We start from the raw sequence: 15,340 nt of genomic DNA on the forward strand, positions 1-15,340 counted from the left end.
GTCAAATCTCCAGACTGTGATTTCTTTGAATTTAGATGCAGGCTTAAACACCCTTTGCTGAATCAGCATCCCTTCACACAACTGGTTAGCAAGAGTTAAGAGTATTTACCAAAGAAGCAGCAAAACAAAAAGGGCATTTCAATTAATTGTCAGGCATGACCTGTGTCACAGGTTGCTTCTGTAAGAAAACAATGCCATGTATCCATGAGAGATGAGGACAGCCTCATGCAAAACAGAGCTGGGACACTGACTTAGAAAGTTTAAGGGCCTGGAGAGGGGGTGGACCACTGTTCATGAGCACACCATCTACACAGCAGGTACAAATTCTTTACTGTTCTTTACTATTACAGCCTGGTAATACACTCTCCAAAAAAAGTAGGTAGTATGTTTTAAACCTGAGCATATTGAGGGTGTTTTTTAAGTGAGGTGAGCTGTATGAAAAGTGTATGTATTTCACACTTTGCATGACTTTCAAATACAACCCATACCCTCACTAAGAAAAGCGTGTGTTGCCTTCTAAACATGAAACTATGTGTCTGGAAATATAGCATGTCAGAAACAGGCCATAAAAAATTACAAGCTTCTTGCAGAGATATCTCTGACTCCACTTGATGAAGTGGGTGGGTTTTGCTCCCCACCTGTGTTTCAGAGATTCCAGAGGATCTGTGGGAAGCTGGAACCATCTGTCCTCTTTTATGCCTCTCCTGTGTCATCCTGAGCTTCCTCCTGGTCTCTGTCAGACACTTAGCAGGAGGCTAGGGTAAGGATCTTCTAAAAGGAGGATTACTGCCCATGTCTGCATTCGTTTTGGTGGCTACTGCCCTCTGAGTTTTATGCCCTCTCAAGATCAGTGGCTGTATCACGGGCATGATGAGGGCATGACAGGGCTGTAGATGGGAGAGAATGGAGGGATGATGGTAGGGCTACCTGAAGGCTACCGAGCACACACGCTGCTGGGCTCTGTACCATCACCAGCACTGGGCCCGAAGCGGGCAGGTATTGAATAATGCAAAGCCAGAGGACTGACCTCCATTTGAATCCCCAACTGCAAAGTCCTGAGGAACGCAAGTTCTTCCTACCAAACCTTTGGGTGAGGAGCAGGAATAGGAGCGTGACCGAATCCCAAGCACTGTGCATTCCTATGAGAAATTGCAGCAAACAAAACCTTGTGTCATTTTGATGACGCAATTGGTTGCATCAGCAACAGAAACAAAGTAAATCAGGAACAGCTCGAATAATTTTCTTGGCTTCAAGTTGAATTTTTTGACAATTTTATCTGAATTTTTAGGAAGTCTGTCATACTTCCACTGTGAAAAATTTTTGTATGCTACAGGAAATAAGTGGTGGATGCAAATCAGACTAAGAGACTAAAAGAAAGCTTATATTCTTCTCCAATTCGGTAACAGGTGACATCCACACAGTATTGTTGGCCATTACTTCTGATGACCAAGCTATCTTCTTTTACCAAGAAAGGGATTAATCTTAGTACTTTAATACTTCAAGAACATTTCATGAAGGCTTTGGCCATGCCTTAGTAATTACTGATGTCAGAGTTTCCAGAGAAAGGAGTTGATCTCTTTCTCTTTTATGTTGTTTTTTGCTTTTTTTATCAATATTGTATTTCAAAACATTTTCCAGTTACCAAATACCTCAACAGTAAGACTTGAAAGGAAATCCCCTAATTTTTGAGATATCATCTATACGTCATACAGACTATTCCTAAAACTCCTGTAAAGTGCGTACCTTACTGTTTTTTAAATTAACCCTACCAGAATTCATGTTTGTGCTGAACTCTTTTTCTCCCTTCATATAATCATTTGCTGAAGGACAGATAAAATTCTACAGTGGCAACAAGTGCATCTAAAAAACCATCTAAAAGAATCTCTGCAAACAAGAAATAATTCTGCGTATGTGACTGAAGATCTCAGAAATGGCGCCATGGTCTAATGAAAATTAATGTAGAACAGAATACTTCAGAAAACCATAGCAAAGATATTTACATTGATTGGTGGACACCACAGCTGAATTTCCCTGAGTTTAGAAATTGTTTTAAAACAGGCAGCAGGCCAGTTTTACACTTTACAAAGCATTTACTCTTTCACATAACTAGAGCTGGTTAAACATTTTCTCACTAAATATATTTTGGTTAAAAAATGCTTATTCACTGGACCTGAAATACTTCCCTTGAAACACTTCTGGTAAATGGTGTGTTTTTTAAAGCTGAGGCAAATCTCTGGTGGATATGTACTTTCCATGGCTGCTGCCCAGCCCAGCCACACCCAGGGAGTTCCAGCTTCACAACTCAGTGTGCATGGTCTCTAAAGAAACCAGCACTGCCAACTGGGAACTAATATTTCCCCTTCAGATTCAGATGTTTCTTGCATAGTTTCAGCGATTTACTTGAAAGGAAAACAATTCAAACCAAGACAGGATCAAATACCTTGGGCTGCAGACTGGTAGGTAAGTCCGGTCCATCTCTGCTAGAAGCCATGGCCTCTGAAGAGCCGAGGGAAGGGTAGTGAGCATGGGATCTGTCTGACACACCTCCACTTCCAGTCTCTACTTCAAGGTTATCGAGACTTGAACTGAAGAAGACAACAAAGTCTTTAATTTGCCTGAATTCCTCATAGAAATTTACTTCAACCTTAGTGCAATAAGCAAAGATTCAGCTGAATCCTCTGAACAGCGACAAAATTCCATGATTGCGTCAGGTAAACCATGCCCTGAGGCCTCTCTCAGGTCTCCAGTCACCTGGTCAAGGTTCTCAGTCCTCTTTCCAGGACCCCTCTGATGCAGACTCAGGGATCTGCAGCGCAGATATCCGCATCACCCACGATCACGCACACTCCCACCACAGCCAGACACCTCTGGATCAAGACTGTTAGACACATGCTCAGCGTCTCCCAAAAAATGAGAGTTCGTGTTCCACGCATAAACGTGTCTCGCTACAAAGGAGAAAAGGAGAGCTGACACAAAAAGTGGAACTGAGAGAACTACCTCAGATGTCAGTATCAAGTTGAGTGGGTGTAGATGGGTATTATGTGCATGTGTGCCTTTGGAAGATACCACATGGCTGCCCGCAGACATATTTTCATCTACATCTGTGACTTCATGACGGAAGATGGAAGAGAAAAACACCAAGAAGAGTTCAAGGAGGGTCTTGAAATAGTTTTTAAGGTCCAGTTCTAAAGATAAACATTTTAAAACATAGAGAGCAACAAGCAGACTGAAAACTCTCTGGCTAAATCAATATGTCAAACACGTAAAGATTATTTTATTGGCAAGGGTTCCTGAGCATGAGAGCACTCAGGTTGCTCAGCAGTACCATATTTTTCCAGGACGAATCCTGTTACCTGCAAGAGCAAGTTCATGGTCTCTTCATCAGAGTGACTGGAAGGAATGGTTGACTGCTTGCAATAACATTCCAGCCTTACAACATAAAACTTTAAATTATGTGTGGTATTTCTAAATAGCCAGAGTTCCTACCAAGGATAATAGCACAAAAATTCCTTCACACACCACTACTTTTTTGAAGCACTAATCTATCGCTATTGTCTGAAACTACTTCCTTATTACAGTTCTGGAGAAAATATTTTGCAATGTTTCTGAGTAATAGCCCACATGACATCTCAGAAACAAGTTATATTAATACATCATCAGTTACTGTTACATGTTAAACCAGAAAAAGCCATACATATCTATGTCAACAGACAAGTATCCATGACTTACTGTGGCAACTTCTCCAGGGAACTTTTCAGACATAAAAAGCTGGTTTAAAAATAGAATTACATACTGCTAGTCTTATTTTATGTGTAAAATCTGTATCACTAATATATGTCATATGACATATTAAGGCAAGTCACATGTCTCTGAAAATTTATATATACTCCTGAAGTTCTCATACAGGTGCCTAATCAAGGTCCTAAAAAGGGTGGGACTATCTAAAAATAGACAGAATAAAAATGTTTCTGACTAGAGGAAGATTATAGTATTCTACATGACATTCCTACCGTTAGCAAGAAAACAAACAAAAACACAAACAAAAACACCAAAAAAAGGATTGTGAAAGAAAAACTTTGTCTGACATTTATTATATTGTCTGTGTTAAGGATTTCTCCTAGTGGGACTTCATAGTTGCATAAGAAAGTCAAAATTAAGGTAGAGAAAATGTTATTGCCCACTTTAAAGGATAATTGGCTGACCCTTCTCCTCCTTATTGTTTCTACATAAGTCTGATGCTCTACCTCCAACTAGTGCTAATACCCTTCAAAGGTGGAAGCAAGATTCAGATTTCCTTCTGTGTAAGAAGGAATCTCATTTATTCAGAGAAGCAGTAAAACCTCTCCTTCAAGGAAATCCATTGTTAAATTGTTTAATTATAAAATTAATTGTTAGAAACCTATTTTCAATGACCAAAATTGCGGTTCCATCTTAAAAATTCTCTGCATTTCTGAAGCCATTTGGAGAAGGGTCTTCAGACAAATGGCAGCAAACCTTGCATGCCAGCAATGGAGAAGAAAACAGTCTGAAAACAGTGCAGCTAGACTCTGCAATTAATCTTTTGAGATAAGAAATACCTAAGCAGTCAGGAATAACACAGTCCTTCTACAGGCTTATTTAAAGACTTGAAAGATTCCCAGAGACTTCAACAGATTTTTGACTATTTTCTTAATGGAAAATATAACAGGAGAACCATAGTGAAATTCTGCTGTCTTTCAAAAATGCCACAATGGCAGTGACAGTGAAGACCTGATACTTTTTGCTTTATTTTGCAAAGAGTATTTGCACACTTTTTATAAAGGTACAAAATTATCCACTTACATTCAAAATACATTTACTATGAAGACACTTTTATGTGTTAAAAATGTCTCCATGGCTATTTTATGAAAACAGATTTAATTATCTGTTTAATAATCTACAATAAATACTGGTGATGAAAAACAGAGTTTTCACCCTAATAATATTCAGATTCTGCTTCACCTTTTTAAACAAAAGGTGGTTATAAAAAAACTCTTATTCTGGACATAGCATCAAGTCAATTCCATACCTTCTTCTTTTCCTGTCAGCATAAAGCTGGCCCCGATCCTTAATAAATCCATGGGTCTTGAATGGAAGATATGAATCTGCTACATACAGATGAGAAGCTGAAATGGCATTTTCTTCTTTTTTTACTGGCTTCTGACTTTCTTCATTTGGGAGATACATAAATTGATCACTCCCCTCCAGGGAGGGAGAGGAAGAGCTCTTAGCCATTGGGACTGAGTTGGTGGGATTCAGACACATTTCACTACTGACACCATCTCCATGAACGTCTCCAGCCTGCAGGTAAAAAATGAGTGCTGGTAAGAGGCAACAAGAAGACATATTATCAGGAAGCAAGGACCTAAGAAGTTTGCCATTTTATTTATGGCTATAAGTTTTGTGAGTTTTTTTCCTATTACTTTCTACACCACATGAATTTAAGGCAATTTATGTGACTAAGAAATTCTAGACTTTGCGTTATTTTTTTTCCCAAATTAGAGAGGCAATGAATTGGTATTTCCAAGTCTACTGAATTTCTCATTCATATTTATACTTTTTATTAAATGTACTGATACATATATTTATAGATTTTATTAAAAACTACCCTTGAGTTGAGCAAAAAATATGAATAATACATTAGGGTGAAAGACATATGGAAGAGAATTCATTGCATTAAATTGTGCAATTTAATTTGGAAAAATCAGCCTACACATCATGCTCTTTTAATTTTTCAGCACCAGTTTCCTAAGCTTTGAGATAAATATACATGACCTGGAACAGAGTTTCTCACGGGGAGGAAGGGAAGGGACTCTTACTTTTTGCTATTAAGCAATTTAGGGCCTGAAGAACCTCTCCTTCTACAAAAAGACAGGAATGGATTTGGGAATTCTATTTTCTCAGGTACAGGGATGAGGATTTAGGCTCTAGTCACAAATAATTATTTGAATTCCCTGTTGACTCATCAGAAGATACTACAATACAGTTCACTGTTAGTCGTTTATCTAGAGGCAACAGTCATGTAATTAGATACTGAATAATATTGAAAAGTCACATTGCCAATTAAAACACTCAATCTCCAAAAAGCACCTGTATAAAAGCAAGAGTAAAGGAAGAATTGCAAGCATCTCCAAAGCTCTGGTCTTTCTGATTGCTGACTTCCTCTTTTCCAATTCCTCTTGAGATGTGCTTTCATCCCCATCCTAATTTTATTTTTCTTAGTAAAAGACAGGAAGAACTGCTGGCATTTTTACAGCAGCCCACATTTGCATTCAAAGACACAGCACATGCAAGTCTGGAAATACTTCTGCTGCACTGTGCACATGACATGCAGGAAGGTAAAACACTTTTCCCAGGTCTTATGCAGCTGTTCCTCCCTGAAAAGTTATTCCTGTCTGGGCAGTGTTCCTCCTCAGCACCAGAGGGACCTTCTCCAGCAGCCACTCTGGCTCCTGCTGAGTGGTGCTTGAGGGAGAATTTGGCCCCAATCAGCAATTTTTAAAAGTTGAATGTGGCCACAGACTGAGCAAAGGTTAGCAACCCAAGCTGCAGGCCCTCTGAGCAATACGCTGGGGTAACATCTCCATCTGTTAATGGAGATGCAGTTCTGCAGCTCTGTCCTTCCAATCTCGATATTGTTTAAATCGAGGGTTCAAAGACTGTACTTTATAGTCCCCTGACAGCTGCTCACTCATAGGTCATTATTGCATACATTCATCTCTTACAGTCATCTGTAATACCTATTACATCTCTTCAGTGCATTTTGAACACACTCGGTCTCTGACTTAAACTTCCATCTCAGCTGTCACATGAACTGGATCTGAAGTGGATGCAGTGGGTGAAGTGTTTCAGGGAATGGGGTATGGGCAGGAAGGAGGCAAAGAAAGGGGGGCGAAAAATAAAATATCAGACTTCTGACGTTATCTGATAATTTCTTACTCGTAAATTCCCAGCTTTCAGACAAGGGAGAGCAGAGAGCAGGTTACAAATAAATAAATAAATGAGTCACTTAAAGCGTCACTGAAAACTAACTACACACCACCAGAAGCTGGTATCTGTTTAGCCAGACACAGCTAACAGTCACATGCTGTGACTAGTCAGACTCCTGACCCCAGCCTAAATTATGGTATCTGAGTGTGACCATGGGGGAAAGATTCCAGGTGCAACACAATGATGTAAAATATAATTTGGTATGGACACTTTAGGTCATCTCCAGTGTCGGTGACAAATGAGAAATGGCAATACTAGTCAGGATCTCCAATATCAAAATGTTCCATGACAGCTGTAGGACATCAGCTTCACCTTTTCATCAATATCTTTGTTTTTGTTGAGTCTGTAAGCTTTACTGTGAACTTATAATTAACTTCTGAAATTATGCAGCAAATTTGTTTGTACTGTGAGTGAACATAGAACTCAGAAATCTGAAGTGCACACAAGCACTGCAAACGTTTCTCAGAAAGAAGCACATGCTGTTTAGCTCACAAACACACAAAAGAGACAGAAACACCTGCCTTAGAGTTCTTCCTGCAGGCTAGGGAGAATAATTCCTATAATTGACTGAATGTGTTGAAGGAGACCTCATAAAAAGGTTACAAAGTATAGCTGGAAAGAGTAAGACATTAGTGGTTTTAATTTATAATTTTATGAATTGACAGCACACCACTGCTGACAGATTCAGAAGATCCAACTATCATGCAAATAATTTAACAGAAGATGAAGAAAAATTAGCCAGAAGTTCAAATAAAAGCTTACTTGGTCCACTACCATGCAGTTTGCATATACTTCATCACTTCCACTCAGCATGGGAGAAAGTCTGGTTGCAGCAAAGAAAGTAGGAGGAGACTTCAATTTTCTAAGAACATCAAGGGTAGAGTGTCTGTGCTCTGGAAAAAAAAGAAAATATGGGAAATTTGCCATTAAATCTCAAACCATTTCCTTCTCATGTACATATACTACCATAAAAATGGAAAAGTTAAGTATTAAGCACCAAATCTTAGCATTACAATTTGAGTAATATTTGTGCAACCTCACCAAAACATGCTCATTTCATAACTGTCCAACATTTGCTATATGTTCCAGGAAACCTATAGCTGACAAAGACTCTCAAGTGTACCACAGAATCATTCATGTATCTAAAAATAAATGTTCCTGTATCTTGGTTAGCAAAAGCTTCTATTTTCCACCTAAACTAGAACTTTGCAGAGATTTGTGGTTGCAGAAGAACACAGGACAATATTTATGGGCTGAGAAGAATTATACATGATTCTGCCTATACATTAAATACCTGTCATCTGATACATTAAATAAATGAAATACTGTTCAATTGCAGTCAAATAATGATTCTCCTACAGCATTCTACAGACTTAATTTAAATAAATAAATACTAATCTTAAAGCAAGAAATCAGATTACTGTTCTTAAAACAAAACCAACTAAACAAACAAAAAAAAAAACCAATGAAATTGCAAAAGGGACATAAATAAAATATCAGTAATACTGCCTTTACAGAGTGACAGCCATCTAGCGAGACTTGATCCATGAATGGAGTGTTTAGGATGAATATAGCATCTGATCTGCTCTTGACCAGTTTTAACAGAAATCATTAACAGAAATCCAGAGTTTAGTTTGCAAAAGTGTGCTCATGACTAAAATACTAATAAAGACTGGATGGGTTGTGTATTCTATGCCTTTGAGCAGCAAAAATACTGTCCTGCAGGCCCACTTCTCTTAAAGCTGGCTGTAAGAATGAAGAGCACGTACCAGGTCCAGCAGTGGAGTTGGGTTATCTTCTCAATGTAAAACAAGTAAAATTTAACAAAGCAGAAACCAGGTTTGTTGTAGACTGTGTGAAAACAGGCTAAAAAGAAATCACTGTTGTAAAGTAGTTTTCCTTGAAATGTAAGTCACACATTGTCATTGGAAGTGAATGGAGACACACTAGCGGAAGAATGATGTGATAGAGGAAACTATTGCAACCAGCAAAATATCCAAAATCAAACCACTCAATAAATTTAATTTGAGCTTGTCTCTTATTGAATATTATGTTTTAAATATTTTTTATGCTCCATCAGGAATTTATTTTCGACAGAGGTGTTAAGGAAAAGATACCCCTAAAGACTTTCCCTACACTGTATTAATAAAGCAACATAACTGCTTTTGTAAAGTCACAGAGCCATATAGCATGGTTTGTGTTGAAAGAGAAGTCCAGCCTCCCAGCCATGCCCAGGGACATCTTTCATTAGATCAAACTGCTCAAAGCCCATCCAAGATGCTTGTAGGCATTAGACTACAAGAAAATTCATAATGAAAAATTACAGCTGGATTAGAAGCAGCACTTGCTAAGGTCTGGTGCATTTGTTGCTTTGAAAAAAAGAAGTCTCAGACCACTGCCAAATCTGCAATGATACACCACAGCTTTTATTTAAGATGCTATCTCATAAAGCCTAAGAACAGTAGCCTCTATACTCAGAGAAAGATGGAAATTCCCATTTAGAAATGGCACACTATGAGTATTTGATTTCAAATCCTGGCAGGCCTTGTGGGATCTCATACCATTAAAACATCCTTACACATATTATTTTGTTTCTCTGTCCTGCAAGAATTTTAACATGATTTTAGTGACTGCCATATTAAGAACTGTTAAAGCTGCAAACCATTTCCTTTGGGATCTGACAAGATCCCAAGGCCTTTGTTTATAAATAATATAAAAGCATTGTTTTCTACAGCAGCTCATCAAACTCTGGCAGTTTATATCATATGGAAATGTGATTTGGCAAAATTGACAGTACTTTCTTATGGCAAATAAAGCTTTCCCAGGGCTGGTCTTAAACCAACAACCAGGCAAAAAAGTAAGTGTCAGACTCTCCATTTCTTTTTGTTATGTATATTACCTTCCCCAGCCTGCACTCCATCTCATATATAAACCCGCTGGGTACAGCAGGCAAGGGTGGTGTACACTTCCCGTGCTAGGCTGGCAAAGGCTCAACACACACTCCTGAAAAACAGCCCAGGCATCAGGGATTCCCACATCATGGTGTAAACCTGAGCCTAAAAAGTCAGTTTCTTGACTTCAGCAATAATTCCCACTGCTGGGGTGCAGAAACCTCCAAGATGAGAGGGCACATGCGTACGACTCAAACATTGACAGACTGCAGAGCCAGCCAAGGACTGTCATTAATTACATGCTGTGAGAAGGAATAGGATGTGGCTCAAGAGGCAGGCAGCACTTTTCTGAGGCTAATGTCCTTCTTCTGGATCCTGGAGATAAGAACAGCTCAAGTGCAGGAATGAGGTCAAGAAGTAGGCATGGACTGTAGGGGAGGGGTCAAGACCACCCAAGACCCCCAAAGCCCTCTGACTCAGTAACAGAAAAGTCTAGAAAATTGGACAGTACATGAAAACTCATTTGTATAGAAAGCAAGAAACTTAGCTCCAGGCTAAGTGAAAAAAACTATCTAAAATAAAAAAACTATCAAAATAAACATACTCCTCCAAAGCTGGACTGTACATGAGCCCTGGGACCCTAAACACCCAACTAGCTGGACTGACATTGAAGCCAGGACTAGTGATCTCCCTTTCTTTCTCTCTGCCCCTCTTTAATACATCTCCCTGTCTCTCTCTTCTCTTTCAACCCACCTCTTTACACAAAACCCACTGCTGTGTGCTTACAGGAGGACATCAGGAAATACCTTATAACAATTTCCATGCCACGTTGTAATTTACTACTAAAATTTTGTAAGTTTTTGTGGACTCTCTGGCTTTTGCCATTCATTTTGAGCATGAGCATCTACCTTGGGTGATTTCTTCCCCTTCAGGGTGGGATGTCACATGGGGTCTTCAGAGTCATTTTAGTGGACTGCATATCCCAAACCAGAAAGAACCCAAATCCCCCTTCTAATAACACATTGCATTATTTTAAAATTCTGTACAAGAGTAACAACCTAAGTAACAAATTCTGGAGAAAGATGCTTCAAATACAAGCTATAACAGAATATGCTACCTGCAGTAGCTTCAGCCTGTAAACCTTTATTAATGATTCCCTTAAATGCCATATGTTTTCCTGGAGATGCTCCAGTTATTCTGTTGTTAGATGTGACTTGACTAAATAAATTTTCATTGGCGTTTTAAATGGTTACAAATTATTCCAGGCTTCACAGAATCATAGAATTATGTACACTGGAAAAGACCCTCAAGGTCATGGAGTGCAACAGCAGTATGGCCCCACTGTACCTCTTTATTCCCGCTCTGCACCCTCACCCCCTCAGTTTCAAACGTATGAAGGAATGGCAACATCAAATTAACTTTGTAACATGAGAAGTTTAAAGCCTTGCTGAATGTGGGGGAGACCAATATTAATCACATATTGACTGTGTTAGTAACTTATTTCCACCCGAAAAGCCAATGTAGTTTAAAAAGTGACAAAATCATTGTAAATGTCCAAATCACACTCTGCATTCCTACAGCTTCACTAACTGCCTCCAGCCTGCTTTGCTGGCTACAAGTCCCTCTTACAGGGGACCTTACAGGGACCATCAGCAGACCCTTCCCTCCACATTAACATGGCAGCAGGTAACAGCTCACTGTACTGGGTACCAGCAGTAACACACAGCAAGGCTGCACTTGCCTGAAAGATGAAAATATCAACAAAATCCGTTTTCAAATAAAATGTCTCAAAAATTCTCTCCTAGGCATTCAAAAAGGTTATTCACATTACAGATGCAAAAAATCAGCATAGCTTGTGAAAAAACAGGGCTGCCAGAGCAAACTGGCAAAGGCATCCCCAGAAGAGTTTAGGTTCTGTAAGGTATTGGAAATGGATTTCAAGATGCTTACTAAAGTAAGAATGACCTGAATAGAACAGAGGAGAATTGGCTTTGCTACTGGAACAGCCCAGCAAGCACAGCTCAACAAGCTAATCCTTCTGCCAAAACTGAACACCCTCTGGCTCTACACTGTGATCACAGAAAAAGAATAAAGACATGTCTCCTTTAGAAGAGCTTGTGGCTCTCTGCCATCTGCTCGATCAACAGTCAAGATAGATGTATGTTATTTAGATGTCATGCTGGGAAGAATAATCTCCAAACATGGGTTAAATAAATGACCTTGACCAAAGAGTGACTAGGCACAAGTTCTCTACATCTTCTCTAATACTGTAGAGTTACACAGCAAAGGCTGCACATTCTATCAGCCAAAAAGCTTATACAAATACTACGACTTAAAAAAAACCACATCATCACAGCAGTAATTAAAAACATGTCTCATGCTGGTGTAAGAAAATGCATTGCCTTTTCTTTGAATGGTCTGTGTCAGAAAATGGCAAGAACACAATACTGATTGATTTTTTTTTTTTCTCACAAAAACCAAAACTTAAGTTGTTTCATTGGAGAACACACAGCAAAAGAGCAGTTAAATACATCAACATGACCAAGCCAAGAGCCAGGAAAGAAATTATAAATTCCCTTCTCTAGATACAATGAATAGTTTTCAGACAGCTCATCACATTTACCCCCAGCAATCTGAGCAGGGGTTAATGTATAATTGGAAGTCAGTGAAAAATACAGGCAGCTAAGTGCATGGGTCATGCAGGACTGCAGATATACTGCTCTAAAGCCAGGTCACATGTATTTTAAGAAAGAAGTTCCTAGCATGTGTCCAACTGAAACGGCATGCACATCTGTAGATATGACCCATACAATCAATTTCAGGGAAAGAATTGGATTTAATTGAGGTGTCTTAGGTCTTCATTCAGACAGCACAACTACTTCTGAGAGCTAAACTAAGCAAATACTTAAGAATAACCCTACATGGAAGGTAAATGATGTAGGCTTCGAAATGCTATTGTCATAGATGAACATTTAACTGTCTTAAATCAACAAAGTGGAAACTAAAGCACTGTGTTAACTATATAGTGAACAAGGGAGATCAGGCATATAGATGCTGGAAAATAATGCCAACATGTTCAAGATGTAGTCCTAAAGTAGCCACTGGGGATAAAAGCACCTGTCAGCCTTTCACCTAAATGTGAGCTGTAATAAAGCATCTGTTTTTAACACGGGATTCACAGTCCTGACCCCCTCCCTCAAGGAGACACCTTACCTACTACACAAATGAATATACAAACAGAAATAAGTTGGTGTCTCATTTTACTGAACAGTACACCAAAAATGTTACTTTCCCATGATATGGGATGTACCCATATGGGATGTTCACTTCACACCTCTGCCTAAGTGGACTCAGTGTGTAACTCCCACCTCTCAGTGCAGTAGGACAGACTCATCAGAGACAGACATTCCCAGCACCCCTGAAGGTTTTTAAAGCTCCCAAAAAGGCTGAGAGTCACTGTCTCTGAGCAGGCAGGACTGCGCAGAGTAAGGACTGTGCCTTGTGACAATTTCACATAAAATAGAAAAATAAATACTTTTGGTCTCTTGCAGCAAGGAAAAAAACCTAGATCCTCTTCCCAGTCCAATCACTAAGACAGAATCACGTTCACATTCTCTGTATAGTCTCATTACCTTTTAAATATGCCATGCCCAGCAGCTTTAGCAGGAAGGGGCAATCTGCAATGCATGTCCCAAAGAAGTGAAGTCTGCCAGACAGCAGGAGTCCAGGGGAAGGGCAGGGGCTGCACACCCAGTCCGAAAGGCATTCCTGAGCAGCAATGAAAACTGACTTTGGGCCTTAAAATGTGAAAACACTGATGTATATAGTGGGAAATGGTGTGTGATAACTTTGACTCTCCATTCTGAAGAATAGGACAGTCTGCACAGCTCCCCAGCCTCCCAAGAAGAGCAACCCTAGGTCTGGATGCCAACAGCCTGATGTTTCAGAGGGGAAGGGTGGCAGCTGAAATTTCATGGTCCAGAACAGCTGGAGCACCCAGCACAGGTACATGATTTCATGATTTGTGGAGTGGCTGGAAGAACCCTGCACTGTTTCCTGCCAGGCACTGCAAATCTCCTGTTCACTGAGACCTGAACCCCTGTAGGAATGAAATATAGCCATGAGCTAGGTGCCCCAGACCTGCATGCCAGGATCAACTGGTCATGTTCAGACACTTGCAGAAAAAAAGAGATCGTGAGCTTGGATCATGAGCTTGCCCTCCCCTTGCAAAAACACTTTTCCCACCACATCAACACAGAATTTCAATCCCCCAAGCACAAATGAACCCTTGAACTTCACCACTGAATTATTCACAGGTACCCAAAAGCATCTTCTTGCTACAGCAACCCCACATATAAGGTCAGCTGTGCGTACAAGCCACATGTGTTGATATACTACTAACAGGGATGGAAAACAAGTTACAATACTGTAACATACAAACACCACATCTGTATCCAGTGCTTTAAAACTGATGGACTACTTAAAAAAAAATCTATCCAAACAAAAGTGAATAAAGGAGGCACAGCTACAGTATTTACAGATAAAATGAGTCCTTCTTTTAGATGGGGTAAACACATGTGCAACTTGCAACACATTTCATCTCTGCAAATTGCATGTGTATCCATATACACTGCAGAAACTCCTGTGCAGTTGGGAAATACTGGATTTCCTCAGGAAAAGAAGGAAAAAGTTTAGGAAGTGCCTTGCACATTAAAACATGCATTTTTCATTCTAAACTAGGTCAAAATCTCAGTCTGTGTAAAAATTATTCTCTTGGTTTACTGAATTTAAAGACACTGACGCATCTTACGCCTCTGATTTGTTTCTTTCCCTTTCTGAAACACAAAGAAGCTCCCAATTCTATGAAAGGAAGTAGAAATAATATATTTTTTCCATTCTTTATCTTCAGTCTTTTGCTTTTATGTGTAGTAAAATTTTTTTCTTTCCTCATTAAAGCTTCCAATCATAACTCTTCCTTACATAAACTTACTGGTCACTGTCTTTGAGCCTCCTTAAAAGCCCTCTTTCTCATACTGACAGAATTTATAGCCCCTACCTCCCAAAGATTTCTCCACATAGATGGGTAATGTCTAACTGTGCAAAGACAGTGACTGACCCTTTTCATTTGCTTTTGCAGAAAGCAAAAGATTTTTCTCTTCATTCTGGTATGATTTTTTCTCATAATTTAAAAACAAACAAAACCTGTTAGCTGTTGAGGCATAGTTGAATTACCAAATTCTCCCTAAATGAAAATAACTGCAACCATCAGAAGTTTTGCAGCTGCTGCTGTGCCATGCAGCTCCAGGGTGACAGAGTAGTTCAGTGAGAGCTATACATACATCAAGAAGAGAAAAAAAGAAACATGAGAGAGCAAAGAAGTAAAAATAACTGCAATTAACAGTACATAATCTGGAGAAAAAATACTTTCTTTTTACTTAAAG

At 39.3% G+C, this 15,340-nt stretch overlaps 1 protein-coding gene across 5 annotated transcripts in view; it reads right to left on the reverse strand.

Moving 5' to 3' along the window:
- ARHGEF28 (Rho guanine nucleotide exchange factor 28) overlaps positions 1–15,340 on the reverse strand; it is a 115,971-nt gene that overhangs the window by 45,375 nt on the left and 55,256 nt on the right. For all 5 annotated transcript variants that reach the window (XM_015652245.3, XM_015652240.3, XM_015652238.3 and 2 more), the window contains 4 exons: positions 7,771–7,901; positions 5,048–5,319; positions 2,441–2,585; positions 1,028–1,139 (listed from right to left, as the gene is read on the reverse strand). In XM_015652245.3, coding sequence (XP_015507731.1) covers positions 1,028–1,139; positions 2,441–2,585; positions 5,048–5,319; positions 7,771–7,901 — 660 coding nt within the window. The remainder of the gene's footprint in view (positions 1–1,027; positions 1,140–2,440; positions 2,586–5,047; positions 5,320–7,770; positions 7,902–15,340) is intronic.

The sequence above is a fragment of the Parus major genome, chromosome Z, assembly GCF_001522545.3.
Source record: "Parus major isolate Abel chromosome Z, Parus_major1.1, whole genome shotgun sequence".
NCBI classification, from domain to species: Eukaryota; Metazoa; Chordata; class Aves; order Passeriformes; family Paridae; genus Parus; species Parus major.